Below are 27,169 nucleotides of genomic sequence, written 5' to 3' on the forward strand. Positions count from 1 at the left end.
TCAGTATGTCAGAACGGTTTGAGTGTCATGGGTGTAAATATTTAAGTTAAAACTATGAAAAGGTAATAAACAGAAAGTGCGATATCAAAGATTGACTGTGATGCAATATTTAGAGAATGGGACAGGAAATAAATGCTGGAAAAAGACAGGAAATGCTTTAATCAAATACTTTTTTGATGGTGCACTTTTATGTGTATGCTTATTTTCCGAATAAACACTTAGTTTTGATTATGTCAGAAATGGTGCACTATGAGGAATAATTTTTAAGTTTTAAGACCAGGTGCTTTTTGAGCCAAATGATCAGGATCTTGGAAAAAAGCCGAGACTCCCATCACATACTCAAAGACGGTGCTTTTATATTGTACAGGAATATCCGGCGGAAGTAGTCAGGCTTTTGTTTTGGAAGGCTGGAATCCAGTGGCCGCCATTATTCTTCGTGGCTTGACGCCCGAGATAAGACGGTTAAATAATTGTAACTATTATATTTAAGGATAGACTGTTGTTTTATTAGTTCGTTTTGAGCCGTCAGTCAATTGTTTGACCCAGCCGCGCATTTTGAGGCCAGTATGGACAGACGGTCCAGTACAACAGGTAAGTTGCTAAGCTAACTGTAGCTGCCGCCGAGAATGGTGTTAAATAAAAAAATGAAGGAAGCTCCATCTGCTGCAAAAAGACTGTTTTCTCCTTTTCAGTGGGATAAACAAACACACGTCTGCTCCGTGTTTTGCTGGAGATAAATAATAAGCAAGTCAGCTAACTATCAAGCTTTGGCTGCTTTGTGATTTTTGTCGTTTAAAGGAAGCCATCCAAATGCGCGCTCCGCTCAGCTGTAAAGCATCTCCAGAAACGGCTTATCACGTCAGTGTGGCGGACTGATAGCTGCTTGCAAAGTTTGAAGTATGACATTAGCTTGGCGCTCAATCTCTCCATCACTGCACACGCACACGCAGGCGTGCACTTTTTCCAAAAACAACTCTACACCCTGGCCACTGCTGCAGCGCCCCCTGTGGCAACACGTCGCTTACCTTGAAAGAGACCAAAACAAAACGGTACATAATTCTGAATTGGAAGAAAAATCCCTGGTTTTAAAGCAGTTTTTGTAAATGGAAATCTGAGAAAGTGTGGCGTGCATTTCACTAAATAAATTCTGAATAATTTTGTAGAGCCACCTTTCAGCTGCTTGCGTTCTGGGGTGCTTTGCAGCAGCTTTGTAGATCTAAGAGACTAAGAGAATGTTCCTTCTTTGTAAAGTAGCAAAGGCTCAATCAGATTGTAGGAGAAATACAAACATCAGTTTTCAAGTCCTGCCACAAATTGTCAACTTGATTTAGTGACTTCATAATGATACCCAGCTAGGTGGGTATCATTATAATATCTATTTATTTATTTTTTTTAAATCTTTATAAATTGTTTTAAAAGTCTTAAGGTTTGTGTCTGGAAAAGTACGTATATTTGAAATGGATTATTTGCCAGGACCTAGATTTCCTGATCGTTGAGCTTTTCATCATACATCTGTGTGGCTTGTTCTCATTGCACATGTAACTCCATCACTTGTAACGCTGCAGACGTAATGTCTTTGAACAGGAGGTGCCCTTCCTCTGGCCTCCCTCCGCCTGCTGGCCTCCCCGCTGCAGCTGACCTATTCGTACATATGGCAGGTCATACGGCAGAGGAACGTGAAGCATTACGGCAAAGTGGAGGAGTTTGTGACCATGGTGACGCAGATTGTCCCTGAGCTTCTGAGTTTCAAGCAGACAGCACAACTTATCTTGGGGTTAAGAGCAAGAGTGAGTTTTCTTTTTTATGTCTGCAACAGAACTCTCAGATTATTTGTTTTCTCACCACTCTTATATTTGTATTTCTGTTCAATCACTTAGATAATCTTGGACCTGCTTCAAAATGATGGCCCACCAGATTCCAAGACTATTCAGACTCTTATAAATAGGTTAAAGATGACATCCTCAGCGGTATGCATGCAACTTGTTGATACGTCTGTAATATAAGCTGTGTATTCCAACTAAACACAATATACCAGGATAATGTGGCATGAATAAAATCTGACTGAATGTTTTTATACCTTAGAAGGATGTAGAGGTGGAGAAATCCCAGACAAACTTTATGGTTCTGATCCAGAATCTGCTTAAAAATCCCACCGAGAGGAAACGATTCTTTCAGGTATGACTTGATGTGTGTTGGAACTTGTTTTTTTAAAATTTCATCTCTTATATTGTCTGTAGATCCAGTTCTATTGTATGCTTGCTTGACACTTGAAATAACTTTTGCAGGAAATGTTCCCTGTTCAGTACGGCGTCAAGTTTGACACGGCACTGCAAGCCTTGATTGCTGGCCTGGTGTGCAAACTGGAGCAACTTCTTCCCGTTCCCAATCTGTCTCAAGTATGCACGCCTATTATCTCAGCAATTTACCCTCTGCAGTTAACTTTTTTTTTAATGAATCAGGATTAGAATAGATCAAATCTGCAAGGACGTACAGAAAAATCACTACTGCAATACAGTTTGTGCTGAAAATGTAGTAATAACTTCCACTTATTGGTACTCCTGCTTTAGCTTGGCGCCATGATCTCAACGGATGCAACTGTTCTTGATGCATGTGGGGGGTTCATCCCCGACCGTGGTGATCTAAAGACTCTTCTGCAGCACCATCAGAGCAAAGGACTCCTTGGTGTGAAAGGTATATTTTTTCAAACACAACCACAGAGTTGGGATTTTATGATATAAACCAATATAATGTAGTACATGTTTTTTTTGGAAGGAAGGGTTACATAGTTTTCAAACGTTAGAGTTTAGGCCTGTAATGTAAATGTGATTTTTATTTCTTTGGAGGGTATAAAATATTTTTGAAAAGCACTTTTAGTTCATTTTCTTGGCGATTTTGCTGAGAAATAAGAAACCTGTTAGGAGAAATAATGGCTAACTGTACTTTTTTGGTTGTTTTTGTTTTCTGCAGCAACTGTCTCGACTTCAGTGGGGGACTGTGTGCTCTCCTCTTTGGCTTTCATGCCCAAACCAGTAGAAACACCCTCTCCGCCGCCACCACAGCCACAGCAACAGCCACAGCAACAGCCACAGCAACAGCCACAAAAGCAACCAGAGGCTGCAGTCGCGGAAAGCAGCCCTGCCTCTCTCAGTGACAGCGAAGATGTTGGAGGTCTTTCAGATGATGCTTCGAGCCCGGCACCCTCCGTCGATGCACCTCAGCAGGAAGAGCCAATAGGCGACAAAACAACCGATGGAAACGGAGAAAAGGAAAAGGATGTCACAGCAACAGTGCAAACCCAGCCGGAAAAAAGTTCTGAACAGCAGCAGCAGGAGGCAACAACTCCTGAAGGAGAAAAGAAGGATGGAACACCAGCAGCGTCAGAGAAACCAGAGTTACAACAGCTGCCTCTGAAATCAATCCCTTTCAGGGTTGTTCAAGTGCCCGCCAAGCCTTCTTCCACGTTGGCGAAAGACAACCAAAAGCCTCAAACCCATCGAGTCACTTTGCATCAGTGGGTGTCACAGATCGCCACAAACTCCATGTCTCTCCCAGCGTTGCCGCCCCTTCCTCCCGGCAGACTGAGCGACGACGACGACGACCCAAGGCCAAGCATCAGACGGAAGAAGCAGTTGAGACACCTGATTGATCGGTTCACCTGCACAGTGTGCGATAAGAGCTTCCCCTACCAGTCCAAGCTGATGGACCACGAGCGCATTCACACGGGAGAGAAGCCCTTTCAATGCTCGGCGTGCAACAAGAGCTTCCGCACGCAAGCGTTCCTCAACAACCACCTGAAGACGCACAGCACAATGCGGCCCTTCGCCTGCGGCCAATGCGGCAAGTGTTTCGCCAAACTGCAGACCCTGACGAAGCACATCCTCGCCCACAGCGGACAGAAGCCCTTCTACTGCAACATCTGTAATAAGGGCTTCACGCAGTCCACCTACTTCAAGCGGCACATGGAGTGTCACACGAGCCAGATGACGTTCCCCTGCAAGCACTGCAGCAAAACCTTCCCGACAGCATTCAAGCTCTCCAACCACGAGCGCTGGCACACCCGGGACCGCCCGCACATGTGCGAGCGCTGCGGGAAGCGATTCCTGGTCCCCAGTTTGTTGAAGAGACACATGGGCTACCACATCGGCGAACGGCAGTACCTCTGCTCCCAATGCGGGAAGACGTTTGTGTACCTGTCTGACCTGAAGAGGCACCAACACGACCACCTGCCCAAAACTAAGATCCCGTGCCCCGTCTGCCAGAAGAAGTTCTCCAGCAAGTACTGCCTGCGAGTTCATCTGAGGATCCACACCCGAGAGAGACCCTACCGGTGCCCACTGTGCGACAAGAGCTTCACGCAGGTCGGGAACCTGAAGGTCCACATCCGGCTGCACACCAACGAGCGCCCCTTCAACTGCGACGTGTGCGGGAAGACCTACAAGCTGGCGTCCCACCTCAACGTCCACAAAAGGACTCACTCGTGTAAGAAACCCTGGACATGCGAGACGTGCGGGAAAGGGTTCACGGTTCCCGCCCTGCTCAGGAAGCACGAGCAGATCCACGTGAAGGAGGCAAATCCTGATTTTGCCGGCAAGCGGAGGGTGAGGGGAAAGCACAAGAAGCAGTCGCTGAACAGGAAATACGACGAGGAAGAAGAGGGCAGCGATGACAACTATTGAAGGAGACGTGATGAATGAGAATCCCCTGATGAGTTGGAGCTCATTGCTGATCGCTGCTCAGATAGGTCGATGGAAACAGCTGCTATTCAGGGCCAACTTAAAGATGCCGCTTAGTACGTGGATCTATGACTGAAAACATGTGGCTGATTAAAAGACAACTGAATCTTAAGATTATAGTTAGAGTTTAGAGTAAATCAAGTGGCTCTTATGTGTGCTCATGCATGAATAATGGTCAGAGTTTGTTTTAGTAATGCAAACAAAAGGGTAGATGTCAGAAGTTTAGTTCAAAACAAAAAAATTATGCACATGTCAGGCCTTTTTTGTTTCTGTAAGAACTGTAGCTCAAAAAAAAAAAATACAGTGCATCATCTTTGTACAATTTGGATCCTGCAAAATTTACAGAATTACAATTTTATCCCCAATAAGGCATTTAAGGCTATGTTCTTAACATTTATAGATTATGATTTTAATAAACTCAAATGAATGTTGACTGATTCATTTATGGACAGGAAGCGATGAAAAGTAATTTGGTTGCATTTACTGAATAGAACCGTCTGGATCTGGCAAAAATTAGCTGACTCTGGCCGATGAATCAGAACCATTATTTGAATAATTTAAAAAAAATCTGATTTTGGAAGTTGTTAAAAAAAATTGATGCACTGATCATGCTTTTCCTTTCTGATAAAGACTTTCTACAACACTTTAGAGAAAAAAAGATGTACAGCAGTTTTTTTGATATACTTATTTTGTGAATCCAACAGGAAATGAAAAACTTGGAAGATTATTCCCTTTATGCATAAAACCACAGATCCAGAGTCTTCAACTGATTTTTAATTATGTGTTTGTTGATGCATTCAAATCAGTCAATAAAGGGAAAATCAGCAGGTTTATAATTCTTTGCCGATTGGTGCATCTCTATAAAAATCCATCTTTAGCAGAAGGCTGCATTTTCATAGTTGGCTTGTAACGTGAGCATCCAACAATACTTTTTTTTTCTTTTTTCAAAACGTGACTGTAGACATTTTTTGTGTATTAAAAAGGCCGTGGCAGAAAAAGACATTTTATTTCACTATTCTGGTTTAAATCGTTCTTTATCAATATTCTCTATTCAATCATTGATGTAAACATTTAAACTTTTCTGTTTTTGCTGAATGCCAAGAACCTTTTTGTTTTGATTTATGTATCACTTGTTTATTTTCTATTTTATTACTTAAACAATAGAAATTGATTATATTTAAAGTTTATTACAGAAAATGTTTCATTAAAATTATGTGCAAGCAGTTATGTATATACCCCAGTTATAATATGCCTGTTCTCAGTATTTTGGTTTTTCATGCTGTAAAAAGAAAAATAAATGGTAAAATAACTGTTTTTCTAATGTATCTTATAATTCTTTCTGAAATGGACTCTCACTTGGCAAGGGTTAGTTGTAATGTCAGTTGTAGTGGGGAAAATGCTCTGCAGATTGCTGCATGACCACATAGCAGTCAAAGAATCATTTCCCTTCAACAGAAGGAAACCGCCAGCAGAACCAAAACCATGCTCAGGATGAGCAGCCATCTGCCGTCAGACTGGCAGGGGTTGAAATTACAGAAAGGGGTCACAAGCACCGGTCCAGGAGTTTTTGTGTTGAGAAAACAAAGATTACTGAGCTAATTGGAGCAATAGCTGCTTCAGTTGTGTTTCCAGAGAAAAACAAAAAACTAACAGTTAAACTGGGACGTTTTGGGCAAGATTCTGCTACAGTAGCATCAAAGCATCCAGAGAAAATGCATAGCTACCAGCAGCTGCTCAGTTATAATAGTACTGTATTTTATTTGTCAAATTCAATATTTGTATAGCAGTTACTCTGGGTTGTATATCTTTTTGTGTATATATTTTAAATTAATTAATCTGAGGGCCATCTTGAAATATTGTAGTTTTTAATCATTTTATTATTATAAATTAAACATTGCTATGTTATATTACTAATGATCCCTGCAATAAAACAGACTACTATTACGTGGGGAGGAGGGTATCCTCTACCAAGATGGCGGCTTCATTGGCGTATCGCTTCAATGAACAGCTGAAGTAACGGCGACGGCTACGTTTTCGTTCTGATTGGCTCGTGTCCTAATACGTCACTACAGCGACCAGAAAACTGGGCGCCATTTTGAAAAAATAAAAAAGTGAAAACATTCCACATTAATCTTTTGTATTATTATCAGTATTTTATAAGCTTTGTGTTCACGGTAGAAGAAGCGGACATGGAGCCAACGGTGAGCTGGTCTCCCGAACAGACCGAGGCGCTCCTCTCCCTGTGGTCGGAGGAGAAAATTCAACGTGAGTTGGCAATATTGATAAGCAATGAGAAGGTTTATAGGGAAATGTCAGGCAGACTGACCGCACTGGGAGTCAGTCAGTGGTGACAAACCTTAGAGACAAGCGTGTGCGAAACACCCTTTTTATTGCTCTGACGCTTAGACTCTGTCATACAGGATGGTGATGCTGCAGGACCCCTGTGAATAAATTGTTAGAACAAGATTCATTAAAAGCCCAATATTCACCGTTAGAAACTGATTATCTCACCCGTTCTTTATGAAATTGATCATTCATTTAATTCTTAAGGTTCCCTTGCATGTTGTACCCTAAGATACAAAAATGGTCTTAAAGAGCCGTTGAAATTAACATTGTTTACAATGAATGCAATTATCAATTTTAGCACAGACAGTTTTAACAAATATTTATGGATTTTTAACCTCTCAAATGATCAAAGTCTCTTTGTTTATTAATTTTAAAAAGTACCAAAAGGTTGTTTAAAAAAAAAAAAGAAAGTATACCATGTAGTAAAATAAAATACGTCATTTACTTTTTTTAAAATTATTTTTGTGCGTTGTCAATTTTAAAATATATTGCTCTATTTGGATCTCCTTGGCACAAAATGTTATTTTAAAGACGGATACTGAGATGTTATAAATCAACATTCAATTTAATTTAAGTTTTTGAATGTTATTAACTTTATTCATCACCATACAAGAAATATTTCTAAATATTTAGCCATGGGCTGCACAGTGGTGCAGTTGGTAGAGCTGTTGCCTTGCAGCAAGAAGGTTCTGGGTTCAATTCCCGGCCCCAATCCTTCTACATGGAGCTTGCATGTTCTCCCTGTGTTCTCCCTGTGCATGCGTGGGTTTCCTCCCACAGTCCATAAACATGACTGTCGGGTTAATTGGCCTCTCCAAATTGTCCCTAGGTGTGAGTGTGTGTGCATGGTTGTGTGTCCTGTGTGTCTCTGTGTTGCCCTGCGACAGACTGGCGACCTGTCCAGGGTGTACCCCGCCTCTCGCCCGGAACATTAGCTGGAGATGGGCACCAGCACCCCCCGACCCCACTGAGGGACAAGGCTTTAAAGAAAATGGATGGATGGATGTTTAGCCATGAGTCATGTTTATTCTTTTAACAACCTTGATTCTGATCAGACTTTATGTGATTGTGCAAAGTTATTAAGGGGAGACGGGCATCTCTGCTGTGTTGAAAACAATATACCATGAAATTTTGAAAATATTTCAATAGGGAAAGAAGAATAAAAGTAGGATTCAAATTGTATTGTAATGTAAAATCAAAGTAATTTTAAATGGAACTAAAATTACCGAATTTTTGCAGGGACACAAATTTAACCTTTTAGTTTAATATGTATATGAAACAGTTGGAGAATGTAAAATTAAAATGAATTCCCAAATACACATCCTGGGCACATTTTATATCGTGTGCATCAAGACAGCCAAAACTAATACACATTTTATCCTTTTTCTCCCCTTGCAGATCCATCTGTTGTGACAAATATTCCCAATTCTTTTACCACAAGTTTCCAAGGACTTAAAAAAACAGAAATCACAAAGGATGCTGTTTTCTTCCCCATTAAAGTGGAGGACTCTAATACTCCATGCACAAGCAACGGGGCGGTTGAGGCTTTATTGCAGACTTCAGCCATGTGGCCACCCACCACTGTGGGAAGGAGAAGAGGTAAGATCAAGGACTGATTTGTCTCTAAAAGTGAGAATACGCAATCATAGTGGTGTAAATAAAGACAGTCTGGTTTAGTGGTACACTAGAACCAATCGACTCTTCACCTTTGGCTGTATCCTCTTTGTTTTTCTCAGATAAGCCCACATGCAGCTGGTCAAAGAAAGAGGTCCTAACGTTGCTGACGCATTGGGCCAATCCGGCCGTGCAGCAGGAGCTCAGTCGCAACGTGAGGAACAACGCCGTCTACAGCAGCCTCAGCGCCAAACTGGCGTCGCTCGGGTACAACAAAACGGCGCAGAAGTGCAAGGAGAAACTGAAGAAGCTGAAGCAGGATTACAGGAGAATCAAGAACAGCAATCACCTGGACGGTGGGAAGAATATATGGTTTGACATCATTGACCAGGTTCTTGGTGCTTCGGTTGCTGCAGCACAAAAACATCCAGAAACCCCAAAGCTGTCCTCAGCAGAGCCCGCTCTACCAGTTTCGTTTGAAGAGAACTGTGAAGGTAATCAGAAGTAAACATCCGTCCACCTCCAGGTTCCAGTGGGCGAAGCTTATTAGTTTTTAATGCGCTTTTGTTGCAGGTTTTTCCCCTCCGACAAATGACTTTGACACCTTCTCCGAGCCCGACCCGGCGCTCCCGCCCTCCGACGTGATGAAAGAAACGGATTTCTTCGTAGTCAGAATTGAAGACAACACGGCATCGACGAGCACTGCGGGTTCCTCCACCGCTCAGCTGGCACCCGACATGTTTGCAACCAGACATGTGGAAAAACGAAAATGTAGGTATAAAAGCCCTGAAACGGAAGATTAAAATAATAGCTGTTTTAACATTCTGTTTCCAAAAATGCTTTCTGTTTCCAAAATCACAAGTGATAACTTATCAAAAACCTTTTATCGGATCCTTGATCTTGAAAGAAAAGTTACCACACAATTTTCTTCAACCATCAATATCTCTGCCTGAAACTTCCAAAACTCTGAATGTGTTATGTGTTATTTAGAGCTCAAAACTTATGAATACTGAGTTTGTGCAACCTGCTTTTATTCAAACAGACGTCCACACATGCAGCTGGTCTAAAAAGGAGGTCCAGGCTTTGCTGGCTTACTGGGCCAACCCGGTTGTCCAAGAGGAGCTCCGCCGCAACGTGAGGAACAACGCCGTCTACAACAGCCTCAGCGCCAAACTGGCGTCGCTGGGATTTAGCAAGTCGGCACAGAAATGCAAGGAGAAAATAAAAAAACTGAAGCAGGACTACAGGAGGGTGAAGAACAGCCAACATGTTGGCTGGGCAAGGACTGCGTGGTTTGGGATTCTAGATGAAGTCCTTGGTTCTCAGGGCGCGCCGTCGAAATCTTCCAAAACTCTGAATCCTTCATCAGGAGAGCCGAATGAAGGGGACATGGAGGCTGAGGGTTGGTGGAGAAATTACAATGAAAACATGAATTTCATTCCTTACGGTGTCGGAGTTTTATGTTTAAATCTTGACCACCTTAGAAATATCATCCATAAATTTATATCAAGCACTTTCTCTTCTTTTTCTTTCAAATCTCGCAGATGGATGCAGGTGGTCCGCTGATGAAGTGCAGGTGCTCATCACTCTCTGGGCGCAGCCAAACATCCAGAAGCAGCTGCTCGCCTCGGAGGAAAACGACGAAGTCTTCACGTACCTCAGCGACGAGCTGGCTCAGGTCGGCTTCGCCAAGTCGCCCCAGCAGTGCAGTCTGAAAGTGGACAGGCTGAAGAAGGAGTACGCCAAACTGAAGCAGGAGGGCGCAAACGCGAACGATAAGAGCGACTGGTTTGCCATCATGGATAGCGTTCTCTTCCCCGAAGGAGAGGCCTCCAAAGAGCGTAATTTATCCGCCGTGCTGACGGCTTCCAATCCCCCCGAAGGTGAGCGACGATGTTTGACGGCTGAACGCTTTGGGGAGAAGTTTAGAGTTTGTGTCTGTTTTGTCGTTTGCGATAGATTTTTCGCACACCCTTTGGACGACGGAGGAAGTTGACGCTCTGCTGACAAAATGGGCAGAGGAGCACGTCCAGGACCAGCTGAAGTCCACCGAGGACGACCAGAGGGTGTACGCCCAGCTGAGCTCCGAGCTCGCCACCCAGGGGTTCGACAAGACCACCAGTCAGTGCAGGACCAAACTCCGACTGCTCAAACAAGAGTACGAGAGGATCAGGGAGCAGAAGGACTCCAAAGCACAAAAGACTAGGTGGTTCGTCATCATGGAGAATGTTTTCCGTTGCCACAAGCCAGAAACGGAGTCTGGTCCTTCGTCTGTGGAGACTTCGCAGCAGGAACCACCTGAACGACTAGAAGGTATTGTTTTAATACAGACAGAAAAACACAAATATCTAATTTACAGGTTATTCACAGGCGCATCTTAGTTAATTGGAATATTATCAAAAGGTTTATTTGTTCAAGAAAGTTGATTCAAAGTGTCTCCATCCATTGTGCATACCTTATCAGTCTTCCTTCTAATGAATTTATGAACCTTTCTTCACAATCCTCTAAAGTCTGTGGTTAACTTTGTTTATGCACCTTCTTCTTCCACACGTTTCCCTTTCAATCAGCTTACTGTCCTCACACCTTTTTCTAACTAGTTGTTCCTCAATTAACTTTCGCTTAATGTGCTTGTGTACATCTTCATGCTAGTTTTTCCTTCCACTCAACTTTCCATTTGTATGGCTGTACATCATTTTTGGTACTTTTTCTTTTCCAGTTATATTAACTTTCCAGTTAATATCCTTGTGCAGCTTTTTCTTAACATTTTTCCCTTCCACTCAGCTTTTTAATATGCTTATGTAGCTTTTTAAAAACAACTTTTCGTCCACAAACTTTCCAGTTGTTATACTTGTGCTCTTTTTTCACTTGTCAGTTTTTCCTTCCACTCAACTTTCCAATAATATGCTTACATATGTCCTTCTTTGTAGCTTCTGTATCCTTTTTTTAGAGTGTGCTATAAATCAGCTGTCTTTCTAATGATTGTGTAGACAGTAACATGGCCATAACATAACGTTCGTATATTAAAACTTCTGCTTCGTCTAAACTATAATCCATAATGATGTGTAATTTATATTTTTAAAAAACCACTTTCTGAACCGACTTACTGAATTAAATGTCAGTATAAATGATTCGGATGCATCTGTAAAGGAAAATAAACTTTGCTAAAGACAACTGTAATAATAAATAAGATAATAATTGTTCGCAGCGTGCGGCTTGTCCATCCCGTCTCTGTGCCTCCTGGTTCCCACCCTACGCCTGATGTGTGCCTTTGCCTGGAAGGTGATCCAGAGCGGCAACGTTCCACACTACCGAAAGGTGGAGGAGCTGGTGGTGCTGGTGACGGAGTTGTCTCCGGAGCTGCTTACAGCCAGAGAAAGAGTTCAGCTCCTGCTCAGGCTGAGGGCGAGGGTAGCTACAGCCACATCTCACTGCATTTCCGCTCAACGTTTCGTAGGAGTAAAACATTACAGTGAGCACTTTTATATCTCTGGGTCTGTCTCAGTTTGTGCTGGAGTTGTGCCAGAGTCGGAGCACGGCGAACCTGCTGAACATCCAGCCTCACCTGAGGATTATCCAGGATCTCAAGATGAATGCTGTCTGCGGTCAGGAGGTTCGTAGGAGGTTTTTATTTTGTACAGTTTTCCATTTTTAGTTAATCTGAAAGTATAAAAAGTTTAACATGGAAAGACGAGAGAACACGTAATTTGACTAGGGTGGTTGTAATGAGATAGCTAATGTCCAAAACTGTCCAAAACAAAAAACAAGACTGGACAAGGAGCCCAGTTTGAATTTTAATCACATTATTATAACAACCATTAGGCACCACATTCAAATTAAATTGCTTTCTTTTTCAAAAAATATGTTGTGTGAGCTACCAATAAAGATGAGTTTAGTTTGAGATTTTTTACACGTAATAATGTGACTAGACATTAATTATCAGCATTTTGACCTTGATGTCTGTTTGCATTGCAAATCGTCACAGAAGACGGCTAACACACTTACTTGTTTTGGTTTCGACTCTGTTTAAAGGAGCTGAATGAGTTGGAGAGCTCAAAGTCAAATTTTGTAGAAGTTATTTATGCCTTGCTGGAGGACGCAGAGGAAAGAAAGAGGTTTTTCAAGGTGGGATTCTGTTAAAACAGTTGCTGTGATTCTAGTAGTTTCAATAAAGACTGGACATGCTGGTTGTTGTTGTCTTCCCAGGAAGTCTTCCCAATACACTATGGAGAGCAGTATGAAGCCACGCTGCAAAGATTAGTTTGGAAATTCATCTCCAGATTGGATAATCTTTTGCCCATTCCCGATATAAAACAGGTAAACGATCAGAATGAGTTACTGAAAAAAGGTGCTGCATATTAAAGAAGAAGCTGTAACTTGCTGTCAAATACTTTGGCTTAATTGTTAACGTCGGTGTTCAGGAGTGGATTTGGTTTCTGTGTGTTAATGTTTTTATTTGTTGTTATTTTAATGCCTGATGCAGACTGCAGAGTGGCTCAGTAGCGCCCCCTCAGTCATGGAGGAATGTGAGAAGCTGGTTTTGGATCCAGAACAGCTGAGGACGCTGCTAAACTTCCAGGAGCAACAAACAGGAAATCCAAACAAATGTAATTGACTACAACTTTGAAGAAATCAGCATGCAGTTTTTTTTTTTATTCATTTGGTTAGTTTGACATGGTTTTCCATTTCAGTGGAATATCAGTGGATAGTATTTGAAGGTATTTTAAAACTTTTTTCTGTCATTATTTTTTTTCTGTCGTAGGATTTTTTAAAAGTAGTTTAAAAAATAGTGCCCACCAGATGCAAGAAGCTATAATGCACTGCAGAAACTCACATCTGCTGTAACAAATGTAAAATGTCTTTTTTGCCCTTTATTTCTACATTTGTGAAGAGTAACAATTAGCTGAGTAACAAAATGTTTGGCTCACTAGAAAAAATCAGGTCTGAAGGGGTTTTAATGGGGTTTTTTTCTCTTACAGGCTTGCCTCAAGCTCAGAATATGTTTTTGCCCTCGCTGTCTCTTCATCTGAAAGCGAACTCGAGGCAGCAACTACCAGTTCAGCGCAAAGGGTCGTCTCCTGATGACGACGAAAGCCAAACGCACGACAATTCGATCCTGGAGAACCTGGAAGATAAACAGAGCGATGGAGTGATGGCCGCCAACTGCTCAAGTATGCATGAAGATGTGTTTTACGGAAGTATTTGCCCTCTTAGAGTTTTCTTCTGTATTATCAGGCAGTTTTAAAAATGTTGATTTTATTTAGGAAAGTTAAGCTATTTTATCCGTCTCTTTCAGGTGTCATGTCTACACCTTTAAAACTGCATCGCTGCTCCATGTGCTCCTTCACCGACACCAAAGTGTCTGCACTCCTCAACCACATCCGACAGGAGCACCTGAGTCCGATAGACGACACTTTCGAAGACCACTTCTTTCAAAACACCAGCGTGGGGCTCGATTGTGAGCTTCCCAGCGAACTCTTATCAAATGTAGCAACATCAAACAGCCAAGGTCCTCCATATCAATGCGACAAGTGTGACAAAAGGTACCTCTCCAAATCATCCCTGATTGTCCACTACCGGATCCACACGGGCGAGACTCCGTACCTGTGCTCGCACTGCGGCCAAGGGTTCAGGTCGTCGGCCTACCTCGACCTGCACACGCGCGTCCACACTGGAGAGCGGCGCTACAAGTGTCACATCTGCGGAAAGACCTCCAACCAGCACCTGACGAGGCACATGCGCATGCACAGAGGGGAGAAGAACTACCTGTGCACCGAGTGCGGCAAGGCGTTCCTCTCCAACGGGGAGCTGAAGCTTCACATGCGGTACCACACGGGGGAGAGGCCATACACCTGCAAACACTGCGGGAAGGGCTTCATCGCCAAATGCCTGCTGACTGTTCACACTCGCCGGCACACCGGAGAGAGTCCCTACCGGTGTCCAATGTGTCCGAAATCCTTTCCCACGCTGAGAGCGCAGAAAAAGCACCTTAAGATCCACTCCAGCAAAAAGTCCCTACAGTGTTTGGAATGTGGTCGGATCTTCAGGCTGGAGGACACTTTTAAACTTCACGTTAAAACACATGAACTAATATAAAGCTGTTTTAACAAGATTCTGTTTTTTCAAGTTACACCTTTGCCAAATGTTCAAGGTTTTAAAAACAAATCACTGCCTCTGGAAAGATTAGCGCTTTTATCATATTGTGACTCTAAAGGAAAAAAAAAACTGCTCAAGTTTGCAATGCAATTATTTTATAAAAACTGTAAAGCTAGCATTCCCCCAAAAAAACTCAACATAAATGACTGTTTATGTTCTGATGTTTTATGATTACTCTGAAAATTATAATCTTGATTTAGATGTTTTTCACTCAGATATTTTCACAGAATGTTTTTTTAATTATGCACAATGTCACCCCCCCAAAAAAAGGCCTTCAGGGGAGTTTAATGTAAACGTGCGTAAAATGGTTCCTTAACAGGCTTATAATAAATGAGCTGTTACTTGATACTGAAAAGTATTTTTTACTCTGACTTTTTCTTTTTTTTTTACATTAGCAGTCATTTTTAGGAGTCAGGGTGCAACTTGGACTTTTCACCAGTCCATCACAGAATACTTGGCATTTTAGCTAATTATTTGTTTAGTTATGCTTAATACATTTTAAATCAAATATTTAGCATAAAATAAAGATGAAGATGCACGTTTTGCTAATATTTACCTTTTTTAAAAATCTTAATTATTTAGTTGGATTAAATATTTAGCTTGTCAGCTAAATTACAAATGTGGCTAAAGATTCAGCTGAATATGCAGTGATATTTTGAGATACAAATGTATATGTGGCAAAGAATTAAGCACTTAGCATTTGCTGGATAAAGTTTTTTTGCTAAATATTTAGTTTTGGTTAATAAATTACTTTATTTTTAGCTAAATGTGTCGCTAAGTCAAATTTGAACTGAAATAAAAATATGTAGCATGCTAGCCAAACAAGTTAGCAGCGCTAAATACTTGGCAAACTAGCTAACTTAAATATGTAGCGCTATAACATTTTCTTTTCTTTTTGAACATGCAACTAAGAACACTTTAACAGTTCAGGTTTAAATCATCCTTTTCGTCCCCGACAGTCAAGAGATTTTGTTCAGAGTACTGCAGTGACTCCCTCCACTTCCACTGACCCTGGCCCCTCACCGTGCGACCTCCACGAAGCCTTCCTCAGAATCGCTCACCAGTCGTCTGACCCCGTGACCTCACCGGGAAATCCCCCATCTGAACTGGACCCAACAGAGCCAACCACAGTTAGTCAGACAGTCGGTCCACAGTGAGTACATGAGATATGTCTGCTGCCGTTCACTCCTATATGAATGTATGTGGTTGTTCTGGACGTTAGTCACACAGATCATATGCTGGAATGAGTTAATTATAAGAACTGGATGCATGAATAACAGGGAGGACATATGGGCTTATATAGACGAGGCCAAATAGGTTGCATTGAGCTGAAACAGAGCTGAGAGATGTGTTGAATGATTATGTGCATTAATCATGTAAAGTACTTCATAGCTATAGAAATAACGGTTTATGACAGAAAAAAGCATCAGCACCAGTCAAGAAAATTTAAAAAAACAACAAAGAAAATACAGGTATAAATATATAATAGCACAAAATAAACTAGACCAGTGAGTCTTTAATGTCTCTACTAGCTTAGCACTTCAAGGTTATACTAATTAGAACATAGTATTTTGCTAAATTAGCCTCAAAAGTTACATTTTAGTCTCATCTGACATCATTACTCTTAGTTGGAACTGCCATTTCACTTTTGTTAAATATATATCAATAGGTATATATTCAAATTTTATTTAAGCCTGAATGTTTCACTGCTGATATCTGTCATTCAATAAACAAAATCTTAAGCACAAGCTGAGAATATTTTCACATATATTTATCAAAAATTAAAAGAAGTTACAAAAACCCCTCTTTTCTTAAAATTCATATATGATAAAACTAGGTGATATTAAATGTATTTTAGTATCTTTGTCGAGTCCACTGCTCCCTCTGCTGCTCAAAAATATTTGGTAACATTCAAAAAACTTTGTGACTTGTATACTTACGCAAATTTTTGTGTGGCAACACTATTGTTTCTGATAAAAAAAAAGCAAACTTTTGTTTTCTACTGACAGCTTTTATTGAATAATACAGTATGTAAAGATCATATCTACAAAATGACGTGTAAAAAAATTAGAAATTTATTGTTACAATTCACCATCCAATTCAGTTATTGTCTGTATCGGAGAATGTCGCGGCGTCTTCGTCGGAGAAACCGACGAAGACGATCATCTGGCAGCTTTTCCATTTTCATGGGTATCTATCCTGTAAAAAGCACAATTAAATGTACAACCCACAAGAACAGGACGGATGAACGCGGAGTTCGGGCTGGTTTTAAAGCTTACCCGTTCTCCTCCTTCAGGTGCTGGTAGAGCTCGAACTTGCTGTTCACCGAGCCCGCTCTTCCAAAAAACTCCTGGTGCTTCCGAGAATTGGCCACAGTGATCCGATTGGTCCACATGCTGAGGAGTGTGGCAGGACCTGAGGAGAGGGAGGGGAGAAAAAAGAAAACCATCAGGATTTGTTGTTTGTTGGTGGTTTTTGGTTTTAATGTGAAAGCTGGGGCTGGAACCTTTGGCTCTCTCTGGAGGCTGAACGTCCTCCGAGATCAGGCGAGGCTTCTTGTTGAGCGGCTCCGGTGAGTCCGGGGAATCTTTGATCACTTCGGATTCCTGATCCTCCTTCTCCAGCAAACCCTTTAGCCTGCAGCGGAGAGGAGAATCAACAGACATCCGAGGAGGAGATGAGTAAGAGCTGCACGTGCAGACAGGAAACGTCACACTCACCTTTCAGATTCCTGCCAGCTTTTGTCTTCTGCCTCTTTGCTGCCATTTTTCTCTGTCCTGTCCTCCCTCTCTTCCCTCTTCCTCCCCCTCTTCTTCCTCTCCTCTTCCTCTGGAGGTTTGCTGCGGCAGGCGATGATGCAGTCCAGAACTCTTTGGTGCCTGTCGGTGGCGCCGGCGTGCGTCTTCACCAGCGTTTCCAGCTCGTTCCACATGATGCGGTACTGCTCATCCCTGCCCAATGACATCAATTCAAACCCATCACTGACGTGATTCATCCTCTTTTCTGGTGAGACTCAGTAAAGTGCCTAGTCAAAGTCCAAACCTTCTTGTAAATCCAACCGAGAACTTATTGGACGCTTCTCCAGGAAATTTTGACTAAACGTTTAATAAGTTGCACCGTCTGTGGCATAAATCCAGCCCACCGTTAGCTTTTTATGTTGCTCTTTAGACATCAAACGCCAAATTACATCAATTCGTCCCTCCAGCTTTTTGGAATTGAGAATCAACAGGTCCAAGCATATTTTCACGCTAATGCACAACTGTGAGTTTATTGCAAATTTTTTGCAAAAATTGTGAAAAAACATTGTGCTTAAGTTGCTGCCAACTCCCTCCCACAGGTGGCAGTATTTCTTACTTTTACTTCACTGCTGCCTCAGCCTGACTTGATGTCAAGTTGTAGTCTGTGATTGACAACGTCATACATAACCACAAATATTTGTAAAAAAATTTCTGATTTTAATTGCAAAAAATAAACAATTGTGAAATCCTGGAGGGACTGATCAATGTAAAGAGATGCTCAATTAAATCACACTTAATTTTAAGAAGTGCTAATCGAACGCAGAGACTGCTTTTTGTTAATATTTCAATTTGCTAATGGCTTTATAAAGGCATTGTGGTACAACCGGCCCTTTAGGAACTTTCATGAAGACGTTGACACCCCTGCTCTGGACGAAGGTCGCTGAATTAGTTTTAGAAAGCTCGCCTCTTGGGGCCTTTGCCTCTGGATCCGACTGTAGAAATGGGAAGCGGGTCGCTCTTCCTCTCCATGTCGACCAGGTTGTAGATGGTTTTCTGGCAGGTTAGCAAGTCCTCCTCAGTGAGAAGCTCTTTCACTATCAGGTTAGCCAGCGGGACCACCTGGTGGAGATGAACAACAACGCATACACAAATCTCTTAATGCCGATTAGACGTAAACGAGGCGAATATTTAAAAAAAACAAACTATAGAGAATTCAAAGTGATGCTCACCGCCTGCATGTTGAAGATGGTAGTCTGGGAGATGATCATTGGCCAGTATCTGGTGTAACGTTCCAGCTGAGCTTTGGCCCTTTCTACCGGCAGCTTCCCTGAAGGATTGTGAGAAGACTCTGCGACAGGAGTGAGCCGGTTGTCCCTCATAAACTCGCCAAAATCCTGAGGGAAAACGGCAACGCTGCGGTTAAATCGTGCGTCGCATCTCAGCGCGGCGAGCGCAGCGAGCTGAACGCACGGTGATTCTGTAGTCCGTCACTCGGCCGCCGCAGCCCTCGCTGATGGAGGGCGGGTCCTCCAGGGTGGAGCGGTTGCTGTTGAGGACGTGCAGGAAGATCTCGCCTCCGTGGCTGCTGAGCATGTGGCTGATGACCTTAGACCCCGACTTTCTAGGTTGCTCTAATAACACTGATCTCCCTATGAGCAAAAAACAAATAAAAATGAAAAATAGGAGCAATCATAAAACGTTAATTTTTGAGAACAGCACCACTGAAAGAGATCAACAGCTCACCGTTAAGAAGAAAGTTTGTCAGGCATGACGATGGACGACTGTTTACGTCTGTAGGGGAGATGCGGTAGGCTCCTGTGCAATAATGCAGTTCTGCAGTGGTAAATAAAAATAATCAAAGAGTTGTTAAGGGATTTATAATTATTGCACTCGTTAACGTAACTTTAATGCGGGAAATTCTGTATTCTACGAAGTAAAGCACTATGCATTATCGTCTTCTTAAATTATAGCTGCTTCAAGATAATTTAATGACATGTAGATGCTTAAAATGAACATACGGTATAACTGAGGTCAGGTTTATTTCTTTGTTTCAAGCAAAAGATTGATCTGTTGTACAACTTTTAGATATCCGTTTGGCTTAGTTGCCCATTTATTTGCCTTCAGATAAACAACATTAGTCAATTGCATAATTACGTAGTTTATGTGATGGCTTGTTATACACTTTTTGTGCAAAATGAAAGTGAAATGAAGGTTTCAAATATACCAAATACGCAGTTTCCCCTTGGAGATGAGTAAAAGTATTTCAGTTAAGGATAAAACATAAATAAAACTCGTGTCGATCGGTCCCACCGATGCTGTTCGTCCGGGGCGTGCACCATTTCAGCGTCATCGTCTCTTTGACTCCGTTTTCTCTAGTGCTTGTTCCTGCCATGTGCAAGTCCCCTGCAGAATACACACCCCGAAGGTCAAATATTGGATCACACTTTGAAAGCATTCGCTTCAACTACTTCAACCCACGGTCCCTGTGATGCATAAACACCCACCGCTTTTAAAGAACTCAATGTGTGCGTCTCTGTGATGCAGGAGCTCGACGTCGTAATTCGCCGACGTGTTGGCGTGCTGCTCCTCCTGTCCGCCCGCACACAAAGTGACAAACACGGGTGAGACTGGAAAACTGGGGCTCAAGCGTAAACAGATATGCAGAGGCAAACGTTAATTCTGCTTGCTGATTTCATGTATCCGAAAAGGAGGAACGAGGATGGGCGAAGTGAAAGAAAAATGATGGTTGCTCTGGGAACCGTTTGAGGACAAACTGTGTCGTATGTTTGGGATCAAGTCTGATTTGATTTGACACACAAAAGACAAAAAAATAATAATAATAACTGCTTCAGATTTCTCAACCATGTACAGAACTTTGCAAAAGTATTCAAAAATCCGAGCCTGCTACAACTGCAACATTTAACGTGTTGTATAAAAACAAAAGTATTGCTAAATTGCTAAAGTATAAACCAAAAAGAAATCGATAAACTGGTTTGAAAACTCGACTGTCCACTTTTTGCATAAAAAGCAAACCTGGGTGTTTTTTGGGGCACGCTTCCACCAACTTTGGAAAAGCAACAGAATCAGATTTTATCCAGCGAATTGAAATTCGGTTTGAACTTTGACTAGGCCATTCTTACTCATGAGAACGCTTTGATTTAAAACTTTCTATTACAGCCTTGGCTCCCGTTCATCTTCCCATGAACTCATCCCGGCTACAGATGTACTCTGATGATGTGTTCAAGTTGCTTGTAGGTCAAAAAAGCTTTTTTTCTTTCCCATCTTCAATAAAAGTTTGACTAATAGTTGTTCTGCCTCTTGGCTGTTTCTTTGATTAACGCTCTCATTCTCACATGGGTCATGTCTTATGGATATTAGCAGTTGCACCATACTTGTTGCATTTTCAGATGAGGGGCAGACTAGTCTTATGTGAAATGTTTGAAGCTTTAGATTGCATTGGATTTTATTTAGGGGTTTCACGGTAAAGGGTCTGAAAGAGGTTGAATATTTTTGCAGTGTACTGTACATTTGGCTAGGACTCAATCGGACTTTACAAGGGAGCACATGGACACACTGAATGGAAAAAAAAAAAACAGTTTTTCATTGGAGGACAATAACTGAAAGGGAGGGAAAACAGAGCAGAGCAGGACTGGAAAACTTTCCAGGAATACACACTGATGGCAGTAAAAGTAACTCAGAGGAGGCAATGCTGGTCACATTTACACACAACAGCTACACAATCAAGGTTGTTGTTACATTTTAATCTGGTAGAAAATGTCACAAATAAGGTCAATTCTCTCTCTGGAGCAGTAAACACTTTCAGACCAACGTTGCCTGTTCTCTACTTGAGCCTCGGCACCAAAAAAAAAAAAGACAAGTTTCAACAGCGGAGCTACATGCTGTGAACTCTTCCCTATTGCGTACTTTGATGTGTGTGTGATCAGAGTACTAACCTGTTCGCAAACATTTAATGTGGGCTAGCAAAACAGAAAATACAGCATGAAACCAGCAGCACGTTCACAGTCATATCAACATGCAGATGGGCTGAACAAAAAAAACAAACAAAAAAATAAAAAAAAAAAGGACGGGGCTGGAGAGATTTGTTACGACGATTCAGCAAGCAAAAAGAAAAACAATGTGCTTTAGAAAGGAGGAAGTAACAGAAATGCAAGCAATATAATGAGGAAAATAACCAAGCACAGTGATCTCAACTCATTTTTTTATGTTTTTTTTTTCTAGAAGCAAGAACAAAACACGTCAAAGTTTTATGTTGGTGAACAAAAAATACACACAAAAAGGAATCAGAAGCAGGTCCCTTACCTTCATGGGGATGTTTGTTATGGTGGTGGAGGCCAAGTCAAAGTGCTGCTGGACCAAAATGTTGAGTTTAGAAGCCAGATGTCTCCCAGCACGCACGCTGTGGACTTCACTTGTGAGAAGCGGGGAGATCTGAAGGAGACACGGTACAGTGTGGTGTTGTAATACTAGCAGATGAGCAGTTTGTGTGTGTGTGTAATATGCACACTTAGCCACCCGGGGTCTCACCACACCTCTTTCTTGGGTCGGTCTGACACCAATGTTTCCTCCCCCTGTGGGTAGATGTGAACTAGCACCAGATCACACTGCTGGATGGCCATCAACCTGAAACCCACACGGATAAAACAGTCCAGGATCCCATTTGGGTGAAACTGACTTAACCCCAAATGTAAAGCTAATTTAACCAAATTAAGCGTGTTGGCTTACAGACCTGTCAGAGCCGGCTGCCAGCTTGTTTTGTTCTGAAATGGTTTCCTGAATGCAGTCCTCCAACATCCGCACATGAGTATCACTGACAGAGCAAGAAACAGAGGTGACAAATGACCAGAAAGCTACTTTGCAGCAATTCTGATCTTTCATGTCTCATTTTTGACTTCCCATCATCATGTTTTGTTGCTTTGTATTTGGCGTTGGTCCAATAGTGAAGATTTTTGCTTTTAACTTTTTTTTTTCTGATCATATTTTTTCTTTTTTTTAAAACGCATGTTGAGGATCATTTGTTATCGAGCACAAACCTTAGTTATTCAGGTAATTATTCAAGTATGCCCAAATTTAAATATGCACTTGTACAAGGAAGTAGCTTTAAAGAACCTAAGCGGTGTCCACTGCTATTTTACCTTTTAGCATTAGTTAAGCAGATAATTCGCCCTCTGTTTGCCACTCTCTCCGCTGTGTCCATTAAAGCTGTGCGCTTCTCATGCTGCAGCTCCGTGATCTTGCACAACGCCTCCACTGCAGCGACCAGGCCGTGCAAAATGCTGCAGCACTCCGGGTCCTCGCGCGGATTTGGTGGCCCGACGGCTGACAGAGCCGACATTAGCTGGAAATCAAAAAAAGAGATCAACTTTTAAGTTGTTGTTGTTTTTTTTCTTTTGGAGATGTGACAATGTTCAAAATAGCCCATTCATGTAGAGATGCCTACTTCGTGGGTGCTCTGATCTTCTCGCCTCCATGTGTTTAATATGTGGAACTCTGAGTCACTCACAATGTAATTCACCTGGAAAAGATAGCAGCACGAGTTCTTTAAACAGTTTACCTCACCATATTTCAGAAAGTTTTTCATGGGGAGCAAGAATTGCTACTGCAGAAAAGAATGGACTTAGTTATTATACTGAAACTTTAAGACCAAAAAGTTTTGTTTTGTTTTTTTTTAAATCAAGTTGTAAAAAGATAATTAAAATGATCTTTTTAAACACAAAAATTGAACAAATAAGAAAGGATCCAACCAGCTTGTCCTTCGGGTAAACATCGAAGAGGATCCTGCAGTACTCCATGGAGCACTCCACGGCGCAGGTCCAGAGGGACTTGGACACGGGGGCCAGAGGAATGACCCCTTGGGCTCGGCTCTTCGTTAGCACGTCACACTCAACCTGCTGACGACTGGACTCGGCCATGTAGGGACAGTGGTCCACCACGAAGACCGTCTTGTGTGCTACTGAAAACATCTTCATTTTGCAAATCTGTATAGTGTAAAATCTGAAAAACACAGGACAATTTAGTGAGATAAAAGCATAAATAAAGCAGAGTGTCTAGTTTATAGAAACTTTAACAAATTGAAATTGTGTTAGCATGACATTTGAGCTTTTTTTTCAGACCCATATTAATCATTTTTCTCCACTTGCTTTACATAAAAGACGGGAGTTGGTTATCGCATTCAGTACCACATCATATATATATTTAGTTGAGATTGATGGGTTAAACAAAACATGACCTGTTGCCCAATTATCTCACCTGGTCAGGAAGCTGTCTAGTCTGGAAATCAGATGCGTCTATAAATGGTTATAACTTTCGATCTGGGTGACACTCAGTCTCAGGACATGTTTATAACGGATAACGACGAACTAATGTCAACCGACGTGCTAAAGCAACCGCAGCGTTAGCATGTAAGCTAACAGCAGGCGGATTGTTTTATAGCGTTCAACAGTACAGGCAACTACACATTGGGTCAGTTGTAAAATACTTATATGTGGGTCTTCAGAATAATCCATTAACATATGGTCCGTTTGTAGATGCTTGCTAAAGCCAAGAACAGACAATACTCTTCAGGTCCATTCGGGCTAGCAGTTTTGTTATTAGCGGAAGTAGTTTCACTGGTGTTCCGTCGCTCTTTTGAGTCCCCTCGGTGATGAGATGAACATGTTCCTATTTCCGATCGATGCGATGTCCAAAGTGAATGAACTGAGTGAAAGGAACCCCATTTTCGCCACTTAATTTGTTCACGTTTATGACATTATCGGATTCAACCTTATAGATGTATAGATGCAGAGAAAAATAATAAATAATAAAAAGACAAAAAGTGCTACAGGAAAACATATGCAAGCAGACATGGCCACAGCCATTGTAAAGGTTGGGGTTATCCTTGTTAATTCTAAACTTGCACTCAGTGATTAAAGACCAACCACACACAGGTGTGTCCGGGACATGCCAGAACTGTTCCATTCCTGGTCTTAAACCATAATCAAATAAGTGACAATGTCATAAGGGTCTTCTTACTTGAGTTAAGAAGAAAAAAAAATAGGACTGTTCCCAAATTTGCATTTATTTGTAAATTAAGGTCCTAGAATCTTGTGGAAGAGTGGAGAGACACATACTCTAAGCTTTTTGAATTCCAACGATTCGTTTCCCCAGATGATTTGAGAAGCAACGTCGTCTGCTGGTGATCTTTGAAGTTTTTTTTTTTTTTTCAAATTATGTAGAAATGTGCAGGAAGCTGAGTCACGCTTTAAACCCGGAATGATACATCTATTGCTGTTTCATTTTCCAGCAGGGCTTGGCACCTGCAAAAACAATGAATACCAGTACTAATGTGCATTACACCAGTGTTCTTGATGTGCCGGAAAATCTTAATCTCATTGATAATGTAAAATGAGGGATGCAGAACCAACAACACAGAGATGAGATAATGGCTATTAAAGAAACCAGAGCTTCCTTTAAACTTTGGAGTGCCACAAACTAGTCTTCCCAAAGTACTGAGTGGCTATACTGTGTAGCACATGGAAAAAAGCAGGGGATATCATGTATTTTACAAGCACATAGTGCCATTTTTATACAACAATCAAGTAACTATTAATTTACCTTCAGTTGCTATGAAAATGCTGCATATGTCAGAAATTTGACTTTGCACCTTAGCTAAAACTAAATCAATTTTGCTTAATAATCTCCAATTATTTTTTTCTTTGTAAATCTCCCCAAAATTCTCAAATGGGCCGTACTTCATATTCCTCTCGAGTCAATCCTTGTAGATCTATGTCCACCACATTTTTTCCTTCCACTCAACTTTCCCATATAACAGTGTGCTTATTCTTAATAAACAAATATAAAAAGTTTAGAACTGCGGTTTGTGTTCAAATTCAAGCATTCATGAAAGACTCTTGAGGCTTGGGGGTTTTAAGCAGCAGTTCGTCTTTCACTCTATGCGTTTGTGGCTTCCACTCTTTGTAGGGAGTCTTGCTTGCTGGAAAACTGACAGTCTAGCATAGCCTTTGTGCATTAAAAATCTCTCATAATTGTCATATAGTAGCCATTTCTAAATCTTCTAGGAAACAACTATTTGAATTTTGTTTTAGCTGTGACGAGTTTTTGACAAAATTCTCACGAATAAATGCATCTACTGTGTCTTTCGGTCAACTTAATATGGAAGTTTTACAGTTTGATTCTAATCATGTTTTCTTAGAATATTTTTGGTGGACTTGTGTGGGTTTTAAAGCAACATCCTGAGCTAAGTTACAGTAACCATTACCTTCGAAACCTTTTTTCTTAACTCGACATATATGGCAGAGTATAACTCGAATATGGTCCTTTTCAAGTTCAAGTTGGACTCTATGTCGAGTAAAAACAAGTAACACTGACGATCCACAGGTTCGGAAACGTTGGGTAAAACTTGAACGTACCTAAAGATTCCCGTTTGACGTGATAAAATCTCGCTTCGCTCTAACATCCTCCTCCTCCTCCTCCGCCGCCGCCTCCTTCTCCACCCCACCCTATTGTATGATTTTCATTTTGTCAAGCTTCAACTTGACCAAGTTTTTTTTTTTTTTTTTTTTTTCGTTCAACTGATAGTGTGTTGAAACTATGCAGGAATGTGCAGGAGGCTGAGTCGCGCTTTTAAACCCGCACTAGCCCATCTCTTGCTGTTATAAGAGCAATTTTGTGGATTCGTGTTCGTTTCAGCTGTTGTTAAAGGAGGTCCCTCCTGACTCGCTGCAAGGACCATGGACGACAATATACTCGAGATGGACTCGGACAATGACGACTTCGATGAATCGAGACTGGGGATGATACATGAGGAAGTTGGTGAGAGCGCCGCTTTTTCTTTCGCAAGAGACCTTTTAAGCCCTGGTGTGCTTATTGTGTCTTGAGCTGATGTAACTTATAGGTTTATCGCGTCCGCCATGTGGTATCTTTAATTCCCCCATAACTGCCCCGGTAATTCTGCTACACTTCAAACAACATGCTTCTTTTTTTTTTTTTTTTGGTGGAACTCTAAAACCGCCAAGTGATACCAACATTTCTCCTCATTATTTTTAATCTATTGTAACTTTAACTTGATGACATTCAAGTTATAACTTATTTTATTTCTACTCAAGTTCTTCCATGCTTATATGAAACCCACTGTGTTGTCACTAGCTAGTTGAAACTTAGTGTTAATGTTCAAAATATGCAAACTGGGTTCAGTGGAAACAACTGTTCAGCAGTGGGCGTGACGTTCCCACATCTCGGAAAAGCCCCATTGCACCATTCCATCCGGACTACAAAAAAAAATAGGCAAATGTTTGGAGTTCTAAATGTACCAAGATGTAATGACATTAATACATGGTAATATCTACAATCATTATTTTTTTGGTACCTCATCCTCTGATACGAAGACATTTGGGTTTAGCATCTCAAAAAAAGTTATTTCTTTAGCATTTTTTTGTTAGTTTGGTGTACAGGAATCCAAAAGTGCCTAAAGCCTAAAATGTCTGCTCTTGTTCGTAAGTGTAATTACCTTTGCCTGCTGCCTTGTCTGTTTAAAGCTGAACATGCCAATACATCTGACTCTATTTATAT

The 27,169-nt window shown here is 41.4% G+C and overlaps 4 protein-coding genes across 7 annotated transcripts in view; 3 read left to right on the forward strand and 1 right to left on the reverse strand.

The window, feature by feature from the left end:
• The first annotated feature begins 397 nt into the window (after positions 1-397).
• LOC103459418 (zinc finger protein 768) lies at positions 398-6,047 on the forward strand. Of its 2 annotated transcripts, none has more exons than XM_008400941.2 (7): positions 398-591; positions 1,585-1,787; positions 1,878-1,967; positions 2,083-2,175; positions 2,286-2,396; positions 2,568-2,691; positions 2,968-6,047. In XM_008400941.2, exons 1-7 carry the CDS (start codon positions 567-569, stop codon positions 4,674-4,676), a joined length of 2,355 nt encoding a protein of 784 aa, XP_008399163.1. In that variant the 5' UTR covers positions 398-566; the 3' UTR covers positions 4,677-6,047. The 2 variants fall into 2 exon arrangements, with proteins under 2 accessions (XP_008399163.1, XP_008399165.1); XM_008400943.2 differs by having other exon boundaries at positions 2,086-2,175.
• A 775-nt stretch (positions 6,048-6,822) lies between these two features.
• Positions 6,823-15,204, forward strand: LOC103459417 (uncharacterized). Of its 2 annotated transcripts, XM_008400939.2 has the most exons (15): positions 6,823-6,998; positions 8,478-8,678; positions 8,816-9,187; positions 9,267-9,464; positions 9,736-10,095; positions 10,238-10,576; positions 10,653-11,006; positions 11,899-12,101; positions 12,196-12,303; positions 12,723-12,815; positions 12,897-13,007; positions 13,174-13,297; positions 13,382-13,408; positions 13,670-13,861; positions 13,987-15,204. In XM_008400939.2, the coding sequence occupies exons 1-15, from the start codon at positions 6,923-6,925 to the stop codon at positions 14,784-14,786; spliced, it is 3,558 nt and encodes a 1,185-aa protein (XP_008399161.1). In that variant the 5' UTR covers positions 6,823-6,922; the 3' UTR covers positions 14,787-15,204. The 2 variants fall into 2 exon arrangements, with proteins under 2 accessions (XP_008399161.1, XP_008399162.1); XM_008400940.2 differs by lacking the exon at positions 13,382-13,408.
• A 1,632-nt stretch (positions 15,205-16,836) lies between these two features.
• ints13 (integrator complex subunit 13) lies at positions 16,837-24,228 on the reverse strand. Of its 2 annotated transcripts, XM_008400937.1 has the most exons (18): positions 23,852-24,228; positions 23,347-23,596; positions 23,043-23,117; positions 22,738-22,940; positions 22,332-22,412; positions 22,135-22,225; positions 21,905-22,033; positions 21,538-21,561; positions 20,089-20,173; positions 19,895-19,987; positions 19,328-19,417; positions 19,055-19,233; positions 18,814-18,978; positions 18,549-18,703; positions 17,567-17,797; positions 17,353-17,483; positions 17,126-17,261; positions 16,837-17,045 (listed from the first exon to the last, which is right to left on the reverse strand). In XM_008400937.1, exons 2-18 carry the CDS (start codon positions 23,569-23,571, stop codon positions 17,009-17,011), a joined length of 2,130 nt encoding a protein of 709 aa, XP_008399159.1. In that variant the 5' UTR covers positions 23,572-23,596; positions 23,852-24,228; the 3' UTR covers positions 16,837-17,008. The 2 variants fall into 2 exon arrangements, with proteins under 2 accessions (XP_008399159.1, XP_008399160.1); XM_008400938.1 differs by lacking the exon at positions 21,538-21,561 and having other exon boundaries at positions 23,852-24,227.
• A 1,912-nt stretch (positions 24,229-26,140) lies between these two features.
• Positions 26,141-27,169, forward strand: part of ano6 (anoctamin 6) — a 14,980-nt gene continuing 13,951 nt past the window's right edge. The window contains exon 1 of the mRNA XM_008400936.1: positions 26,141-26,413. Coding sequence (XP_008399158.1) covers positions 26,332-26,413 — 82 coding nt within the window. The 5' untranslated portion in view covers positions 26,141-26,331. The remainder of the gene's footprint in view (positions 26,414-27,169) is intronic.

The sequence above is a fragment of the Poecilia reticulata genome, linkage group LG23 (assembly GCF_000633615.1).
Source record: "Poecilia reticulata strain Guanapo linkage group LG23, Guppy_female_1.0+MT, whole genome shotgun sequence".
In the NCBI taxonomy this organism is placed as follows: domain Eukaryota; kingdom Metazoa; phylum Chordata; class Actinopteri; order Cyprinodontiformes; family Poeciliidae; genus Poecilia; species Poecilia reticulata.

Bases quoted from the DNA above. Each gene is read 5' to 3' on its own strand.
- LOC103459418 (XM_008400941.2), top strand. From the start codon at position 567: ATGGACAGACGGTCCAGTACAACAG. The intron at 1,968-2,082 runs GTATGCATGCAA...TTTATACCTTAG, and splicing joins TAAAGATGACATCCTCAGCG to AAGGATGTAGAGGTGGAGAA. The intron at 2,176-2,285 runs GTATGACTTGAT...TAACTTTTGCAG, and splicing joins AGAGGAAACGATTCTTTCAG to GAAATGTTCCCTGTTCAGTA.
- LOC103459417 (XM_008400939.2), top strand. From the start codon at position 6,923: ATGGAGCCAACGGTGAGCTGGTCTCCCGAACAGACCGAGGCGCTCCTC. The intron at 8,679-8,815 runs GTAAGATCAAGG...TGTTTTTCTCAG, and splicing joins CACTGTGGGAAGGAGAAGAG to ATAAGCCCACATGCAGCTGG. The intron at 13,409-13,669 runs GTATTTTAAAAC...TTTCTCTTACAG, and splicing joins TCAGTGGATAGTATTTGAAG to GCTTGCCTCAAGCTCAGAAT.
- ints13 (XM_008400937.1), bottom strand. From the start codon at position 23,571: ATGAAGATGTTTTCAGTAGCACACAAGACGGTCTTCGTGGTGGACCAC. The intron at 18,979-19,054 runs GTGCGTTCAGCT...GTTTTCCCTCAG, and splicing joins TGACGGACTACAGAATCACC to GATTTTGGCGAGTTTATGAG. The intron at 17,798-18,548 runs GCGAGCTTTCTA...GTCATTGGGCAG, and splicing joins AGAGGCAAAGGCCCCAAGAG to GGATGAGCAGTACCGCATCA.